The 15,921-nt window shown below is 48.2% G+C and overlaps 2 protein-coding genes across 7 annotated transcripts in view; one reads left to right on the top strand and one right to left on the bottom strand.

Moving 5' to 3' along the window:
• The window catches only part of LOC137416535 (E3 ubiquitin-protein ligase rnf168-like), a 132,419-nt gene that overhangs the window by 4,865 nt on the left and 111,633 nt on the right, over positions 1-15,921 (bottom strand). The window lies entirely within an intron of this gene.
• LOC137416536 (uncharacterized) overlaps positions 1-15,921 on the top strand; it is a 78,010-nt gene that overhangs the window by 38,593 nt on the left and 23,496 nt on the right. For all 6 annotated transcript variants that reach the window (XR_013624597.1, XR_013624596.1, XM_068102153.2 and 3 more), the window contains 4 exons: positions 2,738-2,915; positions 10,672-10,783; positions 11,148-11,323; positions 13,729-13,949. Coding sequence is in view for 4 of the 6 variants with exons in the window: in XM_068102153.2 (XP_067958254.2) it covers positions 2,738-2,915; positions 10,672-10,783; positions 11,148-11,323; positions 13,729-13,949 (687 nt within the window). In the remaining 2 variants the exon portion in view is untranslated. The remainder of the gene's footprint in view (positions 1-2,737; positions 2,916-10,671; positions 10,784-11,147; positions 11,324-13,728; positions 13,950-15,921) is intronic.

The following is a 15,921-nucleotide window of genomic DNA, read 5'->3' as shown; positions in this document are numbered from 1 at the left end:
GGCACACCTGAGCTCCTCACCACATACAAGGCTTTCATCCGCAGCTCAATGGATTACTGCTCTCCCCTCTGGGCTGGTACTCCTCCCTCACACCTAGCTCGGCTTCACGCTGTTGAAACCAAAGCTTTCAGAATCATTGGAATCTCCCGCGATGAAGCTGATTGTGAAGGCCTTTCACTCACTTACCCAGGCAGGTAGGTGGTCTTTCTGTCTTCTACCGACTCCTATCTGGCCTAGCTCCCCCAGCTCTATCTGTGCTCTGTCCCCCAAATATTCCTGCAGGTCGCACAAGATCTGCCAGCAACCCTCTTCTGGTGAAATTGCCAAAATCAAGACTCTCTGTTCACCTTCACTCTTTCATTCCCCTTTTCTCCCACCTCTGGAACAAACTCCTTCACTCTCTTCAATCCCACTCCTCCCTCCACGTCTTTGAAACAGCTGTTCACCCCCATCTCTTACGTTCCCACATCCAAAACCTTGATCTTTTCTACCCCCGTTAATTCCACCCAGATCCACTTTTTTGAAATACCGACTTCTCTCCTGGAAGTCCTAGCAGTGTCCATGTGTTTTTTACCTCTTCCACCTACCTCCCTTCCCATGCCTCCACCCCCCCCCCCCAAGCCCTCTGCCTCACTGAGCCCTCTCCCTCCCCAAGCCCTCTCCCTCCCACAGATCTCCCGATGTCCCTGTTCTCTGCTGTTGTACTTGTGTGCTTCCCTCTCTCTCCCCATCTCGTCTCCTGCTCCATTTATTGTGTTTTGTGTGTCCGTTTATTTTTATTTTTTTTGTGATTAATGTTAGCTCTTACATGAGCCTCGATCTTGTATACAAACCCCCCCCCCCCCCAAAAAAAAACATATATTCAAACAATACGTAATTAATCGACGTACATAATTAATAGACAGGATGCAACCTGCGTTTAAACTGTACTTAATTCATAGACCCATAATCACAGCTTCACGGCTTCCCGGACAGACGGACGTACGGCTTCACGGACCATGTTTTTCGGTTGTATATATAAATATACATATACAGTATATATATATATATTCATTCATTCATTCATTCAACGTGCAGTCTGTGGCTGGTAGTTGCATCACTGGTATGATTGTGGCTGAGCTGCTCATGCAGTCACGCGTGTGCAGATTAAAGCAGGAATTTGGAATTTGTCCAGAGGCAAGAGGTGCTTGTGCATACCTCTCAGCCATCCTGCCAGCCCACGGTTGCAAGCCACTGCAGCAAAAAATTGGATGAAAGCACATTCCTGCTGTAAAACATTTGTAATGATGTTGAAAAATGTTTTTCTTGTATTTCCTGTAAAAATCCACTTTGAACTGGACACTTATTTTAATAGATGTACATTTGGATCAAAAAATCATGCGAAACTTCACTTCACATAGTTCACTTGTAGTTTATCTGTCTGGCATGGGTTCGATTCCCGACCTGACAAGACGATTGGATTGATGCTCTAAAGACAGGGCATTGCATTGCAAAGTGTACCGCTTAATTCAATCGCTGTTAAGCTGTGTTTCCCATCCACCAGCACTGGCTGATGGACATGGAATATCCAATAGTGTCTCCAACAAAGAATATGTGGGTTATCGAAAGACTTGGATCAAAACCTTCCCTGGCCGATCCTACAAGAAGTTGGGAATGATTGCGGCCGTTAAAGGAGTTGAATTAGTATCGCTCACTCTCCAAACTCGAAACGAGTGACTGCGATGTTCAATTCAAATCCTAAAAGCTTTACATAAGATAATTCAAATATATTGTACAATGTTTGAGTGTATGGCGAAGTGTGTGAACCCCCAGTAGTGGAAACGTTTTTAACTCATACAGCAGAAATGTGAAATAATTGTGCCCTCGATAATAAAGGCATGAAACGTTGCACACTACTAGGCTATGGCAACACAAAACTTGACCCCCCTTGACTTGGTAGTATTAAAAAAAACTAGAACGACACTCTTCGACGTCACGACGTCGACCGATATGCCTCCGCCCACATTATTACATCATTACATTACTTGCACCAAGTTTGATTTAAATCCATTCAGCTGTTCTCAAGTTATAACATTTTTACCTGACATGACCTCTGACCTCAGGACCCCAACATTTAATCAGTTAATCTTTACATCATTATACATATCTGTACCAAGTTTGAATTTTATCACTTCAGCTGTTCTCAAGTTATAGACCTATAACAGACTTTGACATTTGACCTATTGGCCCCAAAATCCAATCAGTTCATTTTTACATAATTCTACATAATTGTACCAAATCTGATCAGAATCCCATCACTGGTTCACAAGTTATCGCGGTAACAGGATTTTTTTTAACCTAACATGACCTCTGACCTTTGACCTCGTGACCCCAAAATCTAACCAGTTCATCTTTACCTCATTATACATATCTGCACCAAGTTTGACTAAGATCCCGTCAGCCGTTCTCAAGTTATCGCAGTAACGAAAACCTATCACGGACGGACGGACAGACGGACGGACAACCTGAAAACGACTTCGTCGGCGGAGGCATAAAAAAACATCCCTTGTGATTTCATTATGATTTACCATTGATCTCATTGGTATACCATTCCAAATGCCCTGCGGTATACCTCGCGAATTCCAACCTGCGTTATTCACCATTTTTACTTATTTCATCACCCAAAAAATTCCATACGGATTGCCCTTAATGGAACAAGCTCTCATGACCCCTCCCTTTGAATATGCTGACCCTCCAGCTCCGCCAACACAATACGTCCAGGATTCAAATCACCCTCAAGACTCCTTTCAAGATTGCTGTGCGACCAGTGGTTAATTTGACTTGCTTCAAGCAGCATCAGATCGGTATCGGTTTGTGCGGATGCTGTGACAAGAACGGCTACGGGGCTTGGAGTCTCGCGTTGAAACCTACTTCAGGTAAGACATCATGAAATGCATTTTAAAATTAAACGTTTTATTTTTGTCATATGCATACTTTTGAGTACTTTCTGCTAAACTGCTATGGTGTGAACAGATTTTAATTCAATTGTTCTGTTTGCCTTTTGTTGTTGTTATTTTTTTATTATTATTGTCGTGCGAATCCCTCCGGTTAATACCAACGACCGCGGAAGACCGAACGGATTTAACGGAGGCGACGACCAAACCGGATTTTGCTATCAACCGCGGAAGAAAAAGAAAAGAGGAAGAGGCGGGAGGGCTTACCTATTGAGGGAATGAACTCGAACAAAAATGCAGTGTAAAATGTACAAAAAGAACAGGTTTATTCAACGGAACCCGAGAACAAAGAACGCGACGGTAAATAAATACGGTCCTAAATTGGGATCCCACACATCTCACTTCAGAAACGAGACAGGGGCAAATGAATTACGAAAAGAAATGTCTCGTCGTGTAATGGAAATGTGGTGCGTCCTTATCTGGTCGTTGTCTTGCCCACACGCGGCTCCAAGCTCTGGCGCGAAGAAACCCTTCGTCCACTTCGCCCACGCGCTCCGCCAGGCCCCACTCACCCCAGCCTCATCCGCTCCACGGCACGCCTCGCTCCAAACCCCTTGTCGGTTGCACACGAGGTCCGTTCGCTCACAGCACCAAAAGCACCAAGGGTCGATTTCCAACACGAGGTCCTCTGCGAAGAGAGGGTGCTATGAGAGAGAGAACAGCGCCAAGAGGAGCAGAAACCAAGAGAGAGGAACGCGACTGCACCATCAAAACCCAGGGCCAAGAGAAAGGGAAAGTCGTCCAGCGCCCCCCTTTTATAACCTGGCCTGTGACGTCGGTCTTGGCGCGCCCCCAATCAGTGCCTCGTAGCTTCCCGCCGTTCACCAAACCTTCCAGCGCCTTCACTGCAATGAAGCACCTCCCCCTCAAGTGCGTCTTCGCACCTCCCGCCCCGATTGGCTGGAGGTTCACGCCTTTCGTGCCAACCAATCACCCGTTCCCTGTGGCGTGGTTATAGCTCGTGTCACGCGATGTTGCTCGGCCAGCCGGAGTGGTGGCTGGCGGCGGCCATCCGGCAGTGCCCCAATCTGGCTTCCTGCCTGTTTTCTTGCAAAGTCGTTGTGGTAAGGGAGGGGAATTAATTAATGTGTGCACTAAAGGACCTATCTAAGTGTTTATATGAGTGCGTTGTCATAAGGGACAAAGGAATGATTACCAGGTCTGACACACAAGGGGTGTTATCTTATTCCCTACACTATTTAACACCCGAACATCCTTGTATGTTCACAGGTATACTCTTATCCCGACAAACCGCCTAAAAACACAGAACGTATTACAGGGTTGATTCCCTATCGCGACAGTCGGATACCTACCTATGCAGATCTACTTGACTCTAGATATTCCTTTACCCCACCGACATAACATTTTTTTGAGGGGGGGAGGGGGGGGGTTTGTATACAAGATCGAAGCTCGTGTAAGACCTAACATTAATCACAAAAAGACAAACTGATACATAAAACATAAGATAAAGGGAGCTTTCAGAATCATTGGAATCTCCCGCGTCCCATATTTTTCCCTTCAGACCTGCTCACCCTAATATTGGTGGATTTATTTGAGGATTAATTTTGTATTAAACCTATGGAGTGAAGGACTGTGCCATCCCTCCAAAGGAAGTCTTGTGACTTCCTGATATCTGTAGGTGGGCTGCAATTCTAACCACTAGAAACGGTACCCGCCCCATGGGCGGGGCTTCAATTGGGAAGCCCAAATGAAAAGGCAAAATATCAGAAATTGAAGGCTTTTTTTTATTTTTAAACGATTCATATAAACATCCGTTGAATCATATCACACGCAAATCATCAAAATCTAAACAGTACATGGCGCCCATTTTGAAAAAAGATTGAATTCTGCAAAACGGAAGCGGCCGCTACACGTTTTTCTCAGTCGCACATTTATGTGTGAAGAGTGTGCGCCGAATCTGTAACACGGAAGCGGCCGCGACACATGTTTCTCAGTCACTTTGCACACGCTGCCGTGTTACTTCGGAGCCGCACGTTTATATAGGACTAGCAGAAGTACCCGGCATTGCCGGGCGGGGGAGGAGGAGGGGAGGGGGAAGAGGAGGGGAGGGGAACAGGGGGGAGGGGGAGGGGGGGAGGGGAAGGGGGGAGGGGAGGGTGCGGGGGTGCCCGGGGGAAGAAGGGCCCCTCCCCCCTCCCCCTCCCCCCCGTTCCCCTCCTCTCCTCCTCCCCCTTAACACCAGGGGGGTTGACTCAGCCTGTCATCCTACCGAGGTCGGCAAATTGAGTACCAGTTCACTGGTAATTCCCTGTGTGCCGCAAGAGGCGCCTAACAGGGTTGGCGGCACGAACCCGGAAGTCGGAACTCATTGTCGTCAAATAAATGTAGCATGTATGTTTCACTCTCTGTCACATGCCGTTGGTCCCATGTCAATCGGATGAAGTTGAAAAATTAACATTACTGTTACGTGGTCCTCCCGGTAACTACCTGGTCTTGGTGACCCCCGGACCGTGAGAGGAACTCCGCCAGAAAGATCAAGGATTTATACGCTTTCGTAACGCAATCAACATGAATTCCAGTCAATAAGAAACCCCACACCAAGGATCCGGAATAACCAATAATATTTTCCCCGAGCAATCAACAATCAACAACCATCAACAACCATCAACCATCAACAATCAATCATCAATATTATTAAGATGGCCATCTTATATATGTGTGTCCCCTTTCCCCACTCCCGACCCCTTGGGTACTCACGACCCCTTTGGTCTCTGTCCCTCACAATGTCTCTGGGCCCCTCCTGACCAAGATGAAGGTCGGCTTCTACGCACACGGGCGGTTGAACGAACCCCTGGCTGACGTGCTCCCAAACGTGCACGTCACGTACCGGGAACAACGGTTGCAGCGCACACCTCCTTGCCAAGCAAAGCGGGCAAAGCAACGCGCGGCTTGTCCAGCGCGCGAGGCCCAAGGTGCGACCCGTACGCGTCCTTGTAGATGGTGAGGCGAACTGTGTAGGACGCTTGGTTCCGTGCACGAACCCACGGCAACTTGATGTGTCAAGGGGTAATTACCCCGTGCAGGTAACTCCCCTCGCCAGACGGGCTTTCCAACGCAGCGTCAGACGCTGCTCAATATCGATACCCTCACCTCAGAGCTCGGCGAGGAAGAGGAAGATCCCTGCTTCTCCCGGACCTCGTGTCTTTTCTTCTTCCGTTTCCGGTCTCCTTTTTCCCAGAAGGGCTCCTGACCCTTTAATCACAACAACCGTTACTCGACTACACATTGATAAGCCTGAATTACCTGAATAGTAATTCACATAAATCCACATAAATCCGTAACATTACGAAGTTTCTCTGGGACGTACTGATTCCGAATAATGAAGTTGAAAAATTAACGTTCCGAAATACGCTAACAGAAACGCTGGCGCTGCGAAGCGCTAGAGGTAGCACTGCGCTCCCTCCCTTCGATTCCCTCCCTCTTCTGCTAGCGTTTCTGCGCTAATACGCTAATTTTAAAACCCGAAGTTTTTTTTTAAATTTAAGGTGTGCTGTAGTTGTTCTGAGACGTACTGATTCCGAATATGCCTTTGGTTTTTCTCTGCGATGAGTAGTTCTCGAGTTATAAGAGGACAAACAAACATACTTTACTGCTTTATATATATAGACTAGCAGAGGTACCCGGCTTTGCACGGGAGTGGGAGGAGGAGGGGAGGGGGAAGAGGAGGGGAGGGGAACGGGGGGGGAGGGGGGAGGGGGAAGCGGGGGAGGAGGAGGGGAGGGGGAAGAGGAGGGGAGGGGAATGGGGGGGAGGGGAATGGGGGGGGAGGGGGAAGGGGGGGAGGGGGGAGGGGAAGGGGGGAGGGAAGGGTGCGGGGGTGCCCAGGGGAAGAAGGGCCCCTCCCCTCCCCCTCCCCCCCTTTCCCCTCCCCCCCTCCCCTCCCCCTTCCCCCTCCCCTCCCCCCCTCCCATCCCCTTCCCCCTCGTTCCCCTCCCCTTCTCTTCCCCCTCCCCTCCTCCTCCCCCTTCACACCAGGGGGGTTGACTCAGCCTGTCATCCCACCGAGGTCGGAAGTCGGAACTCATTGTCGTCAAATAAATGTAGCCTGTATGTTTCACTCTTTGTCACATGCCGTTGGTCCCATGTCAATCGGATGAAGTTGAAAAATTAACGTTACGAAGGTTCTCTGGGACGTACTGATTCCGAATAATGAAGTTGAAAAATTAACGTTCCGAAATACGCTAATTACGCTAACAGAAGCGCTGGAGGGAGCACTGCGCTCCCTCCCTTAGATTCCCTCCCTCTTCTGCTAGCGCTAATTACGCGTAACACACTAATTTTAAAACCCGAAGTTTTTTTAATTTTAAGGTGTGCTGTAGTCAGAAGCGCTAGAAGCGCTGCGCTCCCTCCCTTCGAATCCCTCTCTCTTCTGCCGCTTCTGCGCCGGCAATGCTTCTGCTACGCTAATTTTAAAACCCGAAATTTTTAAAATGTTTATGTCTCCGTGACATTCCTGGGACCATCCCGAGTCGAACAGTACTTTCCGCTCGCAAATCCGTCCACGGGTTCTCGAGATCTTAGAGATTGTAGACCCGAAGTTTTTTTTAATTTTAAGGTGTGCTGTAGTCAGAAGCGCTAGAAGCGCTGCGCTCCCTCCCTTCGAATCCCTCTCTCTTCTGCTAGTGCTAATAATACGCTAATTTTAAAACCCGAAATTTTTTAAATGTTTATGTCTCCGTGACATTCCTGGGACCATCCCGAGTCGAACAGTACTTTCCGCTCGCAAATCCGTCCACGGGTTCTCGAGATCTTAGAGATCATAGATAGAGGCCAACTCTACTTTATATATATAGAAGGTGTGCTGTAGTCAGAAGCGCTAGAAGCGCTGCGCTCCCTCCCTTCGAATCCCTCTCTCTTCTGCTAGTGCTAATAATACGCTAATTTTAAAACCCGAAATTTTTTAAATGTTTATGTCTCCGTGACATTCCTGGGACCATCCCGAGTCGAACAGTACTTTCCGCTCGCAAATCCGTCCACGGGTTCTCGAGATCTTAGAGATCATAGATAGAGGCCAACTCTACTTTATATATATAGAAGTTGGTACGATTCGGCCAAGGAATCCCAGAGATAATTGCAATTAAGTGAGCCATGACGTCACGGAACTTTATGGTAATCTATGGTAATATATTATAATTTATGGTAATCTATGCAGCACGACATGGTCATCACGGAAAACAAGGCGCCTTTGCCGGCGCAAAACGGCTCTCCCAGGGTCAAACTCGGTATCGTTGTGAGCGCACGGTTCAGCCCTTCAAGAAAAAGTTTATTTTGTAAAAATCGAACCACGCGTTAAAAAGATATGACTGGTTTTGTTCGCCGGCACGTCAGCGCTCGAATCGGCTCCCGATAAAATCCAACACGTCCTTTGTCGGGGTCGTCTGAACCAACCACGGGGCCTAGAAGGCTGGGACTGGTCTCAAAAGTTAGGTCTCGATCATATCTCGTAATGCTGGAAGCTGCACATCTCTGTGATAATCTTGAGAACCATGACAAGAGATCGTGCGAGTCGCTCGCAACGGCTTCAAGCACTTCTGCATTCGACCATTTCATGAACGCCATACGCCCCGCCCATCAAAGCGCGTACGTATTAAACGAACATACAGTGGCCCATGTGTCGTCATTTGCGCATGCGCCAAAGTCTTTGCAGGAACATGAAGCATCGGAACAGCGCATTTGCGCATGCGCAAGAGTGAGAACCGCCTGTGCACCATTACGCTAACAGAAGCGCTGGCGCTGCGAAGCGCTAGAGGGAGCGCTATGCTCCCTCCCTTCGATTCCCTCCCTCTTCTGCTAGCGCTTCTGCGCTAATACGCTAATTTTAAAACCCGAAGTTTTTTAAAATTTAAGGTGTGCTGTAGTTGCTCTGAGACGTACTGATTCCGAATATGCCTTTGGTTTTTCTCTGCGATGAGTAGTTCTCGAGTTATAAGAGGACAAACAAACAAACATACTTTACTGCTTTATATATACTAGGGCATGCCCGTACTATATCTATATCTAAAATTATATCCCCCCCCCCCCCCCCTCTATTTACATGAAATGGTTTGGTCCAAAGCGAACGGCTTGCGGAGTTTGGTAAAGAAATCGCCATAGCGTGCACAAACGCGCAGGAAAGCGAAAGAATCGCAAATTAGTTTTAATTAGTTTTAAAACATAGTTGAACGCCAACATAGTTTGCCAACGTGAAATAAATGAATACGCTCTCAAATGTGCCGTCCGAGGCAGAGTCTGTTCGCCACGTTCGGCACACGTGATAACTCGCTGCTCTCTGATTGGTTGAATCGTTTTTTGGACATAGCTCGGTAACTACTTGTCCGATTAATATGAAACCTTGAAAAGGCACATCCTCGGGTCCCCAGCAATATACCTGGCAAGTTTAAAGTATATCGGACCCGTGGTTGTCGAGAAACAGCGGTCACAGACAAACATACATACATACATACATACATACATACACACAGAGATTACTGGAATTATAGATAGATATAGAAGAGTTCGTCAGGAGTCGACCTACTCTCTCCTGGTACGTAGAATTTCAACAAAAGCCACATCACTGTTCATATCGGTAAATATCATTCCATCGTGTTTGGAAAATCTGGAAAACTTGGAAAAACAATATAGCCTATTTTACTCTAGGGGGTCCTAGGAATACCCACCCAAAATATCGTTGCGGTCGGTTAAGCCGTTTTTGCGGTACCTTCGAAAGGACAAACGGACGGACATTTGGTGAATTATAGTAAGATAATGCTTCATCAACCGAAAGGTAACAAAGTTATGCTAACCAGTCGTTGGAATCAAAGTGAAGCTGATATTTTGGGCATTAAAGCCTTATTTGTTCCTCATATGTATGCACCAGCAAGGATCAGCTTCACCTTGCTTCACGCAGCAGTTAGCACACCTTTGTCAACATTGCGTTGATAAAACGTATCGTGTTTTTCTTCACACTGAAAAACATTTATCTTGTTCTTTACACTCACCAGCATGTTTAGCATTTTTACCTGCACACCCGAAGGTGGGTGGAGGTTATGTTTTCAGCCCTGTCTGTTTGTTTGTGAACACGATATCTCAAAAATTTGTGGATGGATTAGGCCGAAACTTGGTTGACAGGTTGGGTGCGTGACAAGGACGAAATGTTTATATTTTGGTGAAGATCCGGATCTGGATACTGGAATTTTAAAGTAATTTTGCACCATTGAGATACAGGGCCAAAAACCTATATATAGCACGATATCTCAAAAAGTTATGGACGAGATATGACAAAACTTGGTGGAAGAGTTGATTAGGTGACAATAACGAGCTGATTAGATCTTGGTTTTCAAATAACGAGCTGATTCGATCTTGGTTTCCAATAACGAGCTGATTAGATCGTTTTGAGATACAAAACGTAAAGTGTTCAGTCTGGTGGAGGTATGGGCTCGACCGAGTACTGTTCTAGTTTACATATGGCTTGCCAAATATGGGTCACTTATTTTTGAGACATTCTTTGGGTCAAATATCAGATCAAAAACTATCAAAAATACGATTTATTATTTCCAAGTCTGTCGAAACTCAGAGATTTGTGTGCTGTATGGGCAGAGTGCAGCCTACTGGAAGCGGAAGGTATCCATTTGTTTCCTCTAACAGCTTCCCTTTTCACTGTTTGTTGTTTACCTTTCAGGTCCAGAACTTAATGTCACCTGCAAGTTCAGTGATACCACAAGGCTAATCTGCACATGGCCTTCAGCTGTGAAAGCAAACACCTCTTACTTTCCCAGCAAAGTTATGTACAGGTAAACTTTCATGAATCTAATTGGTCTATGGAAAATATATGGATCTTTCAGGATGTAGCACTGGAGGCATGAGCATGATTTGGTAGGCTGGTTTACCATTTATACCATTTGAGGTTGCAAGAGTGGTTGTCAAAGTGGTGCAATTTGAGAGAAGCTGTGAATGGTGGATTTAGTGGAAGGGTACATTGTTATGAAGGTTCTTTCTCAACATGACAACATGAGGGGGTGAGAGGGAGGGGAGCAGGTTTGGTAATAAGAGAAGCTGGCATACCCATATGAGTGCAATAGTTGGTGTACATGTGGATGAATCGTGATGACGCGATGGATGTCATACTTTTTTTTTTTCTTTTTTTTTTACCCACAGGTGGAAGAAAGGTGAAAATAGATCATGGGAAGAGTGCAAAGAATACATACAAGAAACAGGATTTGAAATCAGTGGTTGTGTTTGGCACAACGTATTATATCCAAATAAGCTGAAACTCGACGTGCAAATGCCTCACTTCCTGCAATATCACACCTCCTTCAAGCTTGAAAAAAAATGTACGTTTTACATCTTCTTTTCGCTTTCCTTGATCTACATGCCCTCTACTTTAACTTATGTTAACCTCAGAGTTTTGCTAAATTGTTGGTACACACTTTATTGAGCAATTTGTATTGTCGTGTGACCCTGATCATGTGGGCCTCTTTTCGTTGGTGGAAAGTTTGACTGCATTTTGGAATAATGCTTTTACTTTTAATAATGTATATCCAGTACAGTACTACCATAGCTCTTATTATTACTCTTTTTGTAAACAAAATCGAAGCTTGTGGAATTGCTAGGACAGAACAGAAAGAATGTCATGGAAAGTTGGGAAAAACACCAACAGTAGGGCAGAGAGAGACTTGGAGGAAGAATGGGTGAGGAGGAAAAAGACAGTAAGACCAGGGGTAGGAAGACACAGGGGGTGAACAAACTGGATCGAAGGTGAAACACAGCAAAAAGGGGGATTGATTGTTTGTTTGTTTATTATTTATTTATTTGTTTATTTATTTATTTATTTGCTTGCATGCAGCCTGTGGCTGTGGTATTATTTCAGTCTTTGTGGTATTGATGGAGAGACCAAAGCCAGTGCTTACTTCTGCAAACTTGGTGATCAGGCACTGGGTGGCAACCTCTGAATGAGCTACCAATGCTGTGTCATCCGCGTAAAGAGTTTCACGAACACACAATGTAGTTGTCTTTGATTTTTCTTGCAGACATTGTCGCTTGAAAAGTTGGCCCTCACATCTAGTTCTAATCACTAATGTACACACAATCAACAACATCCTTGGAAAATATTTTGAGGACTGCCGAGAGGAATATGGTAAACAGAGTTAGGGCAAGAACAGCCCTGCTTCACACCACTGGATACCAGGAAGGGAAAGGATGTTGAACCTGGTGTCGCTACATGCACATGCATGCCTTCGTGGAACTTTCATATCACTGTCATGAGCTATGGAGGGCACCCAAACTTCTCCAAGACCTTCCATAAGACCTCACGGTAAATAGAGGCGAAGGTCTTTGAGAAGTCTACAAAAACAATCAAATGCATGTTTTGCCTTTTCCTGGACTTGACGTAGGGTTAAAATCATATCTGTAATACTGCAAACTCACTGAAGACAGATTCACTGATGAACTGGAGCCTTTTGAGAAGCACTTTGCCAAGGACCTTTCCAGGAGTGGAGAGCAGTGAAATTCCTCTGTAGTTGTTGCTGTCCTGGCAATTATCATTCCTCTTTAAGAATCAAACTATCATTCCATCCCTGAAAACCAGAAGTATGTCTTCAGCATCCCAACAATCCAAGAAAGCTTATGCAGAGCACAACAAGTGGAGTTGTCAGTAAGAATGTTTGAAGACTTCTGAGGATATACCATCCAAACCAGGAAGACTTTTATTAGTCAAGAACTTTACAGCATGAGACTTCCTGGAATGAGGGTGGGTTTCTGAGGTCAGTCTGTATTGGATGATGGTCTAATTGTTGCAGGTGCTTGGCCGTAGTGTGCGCGAAGGCTACGAGCAGCAGTACTCGGCCTGTGTGCGCGAAGTTATGAGCAGCAGTACCGTTGTGTCCCTTCAGAGGATCCCGGAGAAAGCGCACCCCTCTGGTCGCAGAGGAGGTGCCGCGCGCAGTGCGCGCGAAGTTACGAGCAGCAGTGCCACCCGCGTCCCATCGGAAGATCCTGGAGCAGGCTAACCACTCTGGTCGCAGAATAGGTCGCCGTCGTTCCCAAAACTCCGGCAGGTCGATCGAAACTTCGTTTGCCATGTTCGTTTGAAGCCCCCGAATCCGTTCGGGAGCAGCCAGGGTCACCAGTGTAGGTGTCGCCACGCTCGTTGGAAGCCCCCGAAAACGTTTGCAAAACTCCGGCAGTTCGATCGAAACTGCGCTTGCCATGTTCGTTTGCAGCCCCCGAATCCGTTTGGGAGCAGCCGGGGTCACCAGTTTAGGTGGCTTCCCTGGCCAGGGCGCGCTTGCCGTGTTCGTTTGCAGCCCCCGAAAACGTTCGGGAGCAGTCGGGGTCACCAATTTAGGAGTTGCGGATGACGAGAAGACGAGGCCATTTCGTAGGTGTTCAAAGCTCCTTTATTCAAACAGAAAGCCCTCGCGAACGGAACTCATACAGCTTTTTATAGCGCCAAAAACCCACTTCGGAGGGCGCGGCTTCAACAACCGCGTGCACGTCACGCCCACACAATCAGAAGCCCGGCTTTGCTTTGCATTTTCAGCTTTGCTTTCTAGTTTTATATTTTATTTTACTTTCTGCTGAGGGGTGTAGGCTCTGAACAGTCAAATCCTAAAGATAATTTGTCGATTTATTAAACCTGCTGGTAAGATATTACCCTGCTAATAATACATACGTGCTCGTAAATTCCTTTGAGGGCACCCTTTCTGGTTCTTTCCGTGTCTTCCTTTTCCCCATTCAGACAATCCTGAGCCCCCATCCCGGTTGTGGTTGGAACTGAAGGATGGAAAACCGGATGATGTCTGCAATAGTAGCAACAACATGGTGGACATTCAAGGAACAATGAAAACCGAGGCAGAAGACTGGGAAGTTGCTATTCTCTGCTGGAAGCTGCCTGTCCTACCGAATATAAATTACGTTTATGAAGTGAACATCACACCAAAAGATGGGGGTAACAAGCAGGTTTGTTGGTGTGGGAATCAGTTTGATCGCATGCTTTTCACCAAGCTAAGAGATGGGTGGGGCAAAATTCCCCCCTCTCCCCCAAATGTATGTATGTATGTATGTATGTATGTATGTATGTATGTATGTATGTATGTATGTATATATATATATATATATATATATATATATATATATATATATATATATATATATATATTGTAGCGGTTGCCGCTGAACGTACACAATCGCCTTACACCTGCCGAGGACGCAACCATGGAGCGATCGCTGTGCCGGGCTCGCCCAGAGACGCTCAGTCTCGCCTTTCCCAGGCATGCCCGGACTCGCCTTTCCCGGGCTCGCCCGGCCCGTCCGGCGACACCCAGTCTCGCCGTTCCCGGGCATGTCCAGGCACGCCCGGCCCGTCCGGCGACACCCAGTCTCGCCGTTCCCGGGCATGTCCAGACTCGCCCAGGTCTCCCGGACACGCCCAGTCGCGCCTTTTAAGGGCAAACGCTCCGGCATGAGATATTCGAGTGCTTGTATATAATGCTGCCCGATAAACGGGCTTTTCAGTTTTTACCCGAGTTGATTTGATGCAATAAAGAAACTCGGACGAATTCCAGCTTTTTGTCGCGTCCATTCTTTCGATTCGAGTTGGAGCACAGCTCCTTCATTGGTGACCTACCGACATGGACACGGCAGTTGCCCTCAAACTGCCTACCTTCTGGGAGGCTCACGCGGCGGTTTGGTTCACCCAGGCGGACTCCCAGTTCGCCCTGCGAGGCATCACCGCCGACGACACCCGCTTCCATCATGTGGTAGCAGCACTCGGCTCAGCCACCGCGGCCCGCGCCCTCAGCCTCCTCCAGCACCCGCCAGCCGCTGACAAGTACGGCGCGATCAAGAAGCTCCTCCTCGATGCTTTCGCCCTCTCATTGGCGGAACGCGCACGGCGCCTGCTCGACCTGCCCGAGCTCGGCGACACGCGCCCGACCGAGCGAATGGATTACATGCTCTCGTTGCTCGGGGAGCACGCCCCGGATTTTCTTTTTCAAGAGCTGTTCCTCTGTCAGCTGCCTAGCCAGGTACGCCTCGCCCTGGCAAGCACGCAGATCACGGATCCCCGCGCCCTCGCCAGGGAAGCCGACAAGATCTCCTCGGCAGGCCAACGCATCGGGGCAGCGACTTGGAGCCCGCCGCCGTCCGAAGCAACGCCCATGGTGCCCGAGCACCCGGCACGGTCGGCGGCCAAACTGCCGGCGCAATTGGCGGCCGCTACGCCGCACCGACTGCCTCCAACACGACGACCGGGGCCTCCACCTGACCAGGCGTGGTGTTACTACCATGCCAGGTTCGGACAAAAGGCCCGGACATGCCGACCCCCGTGCACTTTCGGCAAGTCGGGAAACGGCCGGGCCGGCGTTCATTACCAGCCATGAGCGCCGGTCACACGGGCAACTTACTTTTGATCAGGGACAAAGCGTCCGGAAGGCGCTTCCTGTGTGACACCGGCGCCCAACTGAGCGTCATACCCGCCTCCGATCAGGACAGGCAGTCCGCGGCCCCTCCTTGGTGGCGGCCAACGGATCGGCCATCCGCACCTTCGGCCCGCGCAACGTCACCCTCTGCTTCGGCAACCAGCGCTTTCATTGGACTTTTGTGGCCGCAAGCGTGCCCATGGCTTTGCTGGGCGCCGACTTCCTCTGCGCACACGGGCTGCTGGTTGACGTCAAACGGCGTCGCCTCGTCAACGCCGAGACCTTCAGCTCCCTGGCATGCACGTTGAGCAGCTCTGCGCCGACCGAGCTAGCATGCGCCCTCCCGGCGGCGAACGAATTTGCTCGCCTGCTCGCGGAGTTCCCGGCCCTCAAGCGGCCGACGTTTTCGGCCGTAGCGGTACGACATGGTATCGAGCACCACATACCAACCACGGGCCCGCCAGTCTACGCCAGAGCCCGCCGCCTCGACCCAGCCAAGCTCGCCGTGGCCA

This window comes from Myxine glutinosa, chromosome 9 (assembly GCF_964187855.1).
Source record: "Myxine glutinosa chromosome 9, kmMyxGlut1.1, whole genome shotgun sequence".
Classification (NCBI taxonomy): Eukaryota; Metazoa; Chordata; class Myxini; order Myxiniformes; family Myxinidae; genus Myxine; species Myxine glutinosa.
The sequence above is the reverse complement of the archived record's forward strand: the minus strand, read 5'-3'. Positions and strand labels throughout refer to the sequence as shown.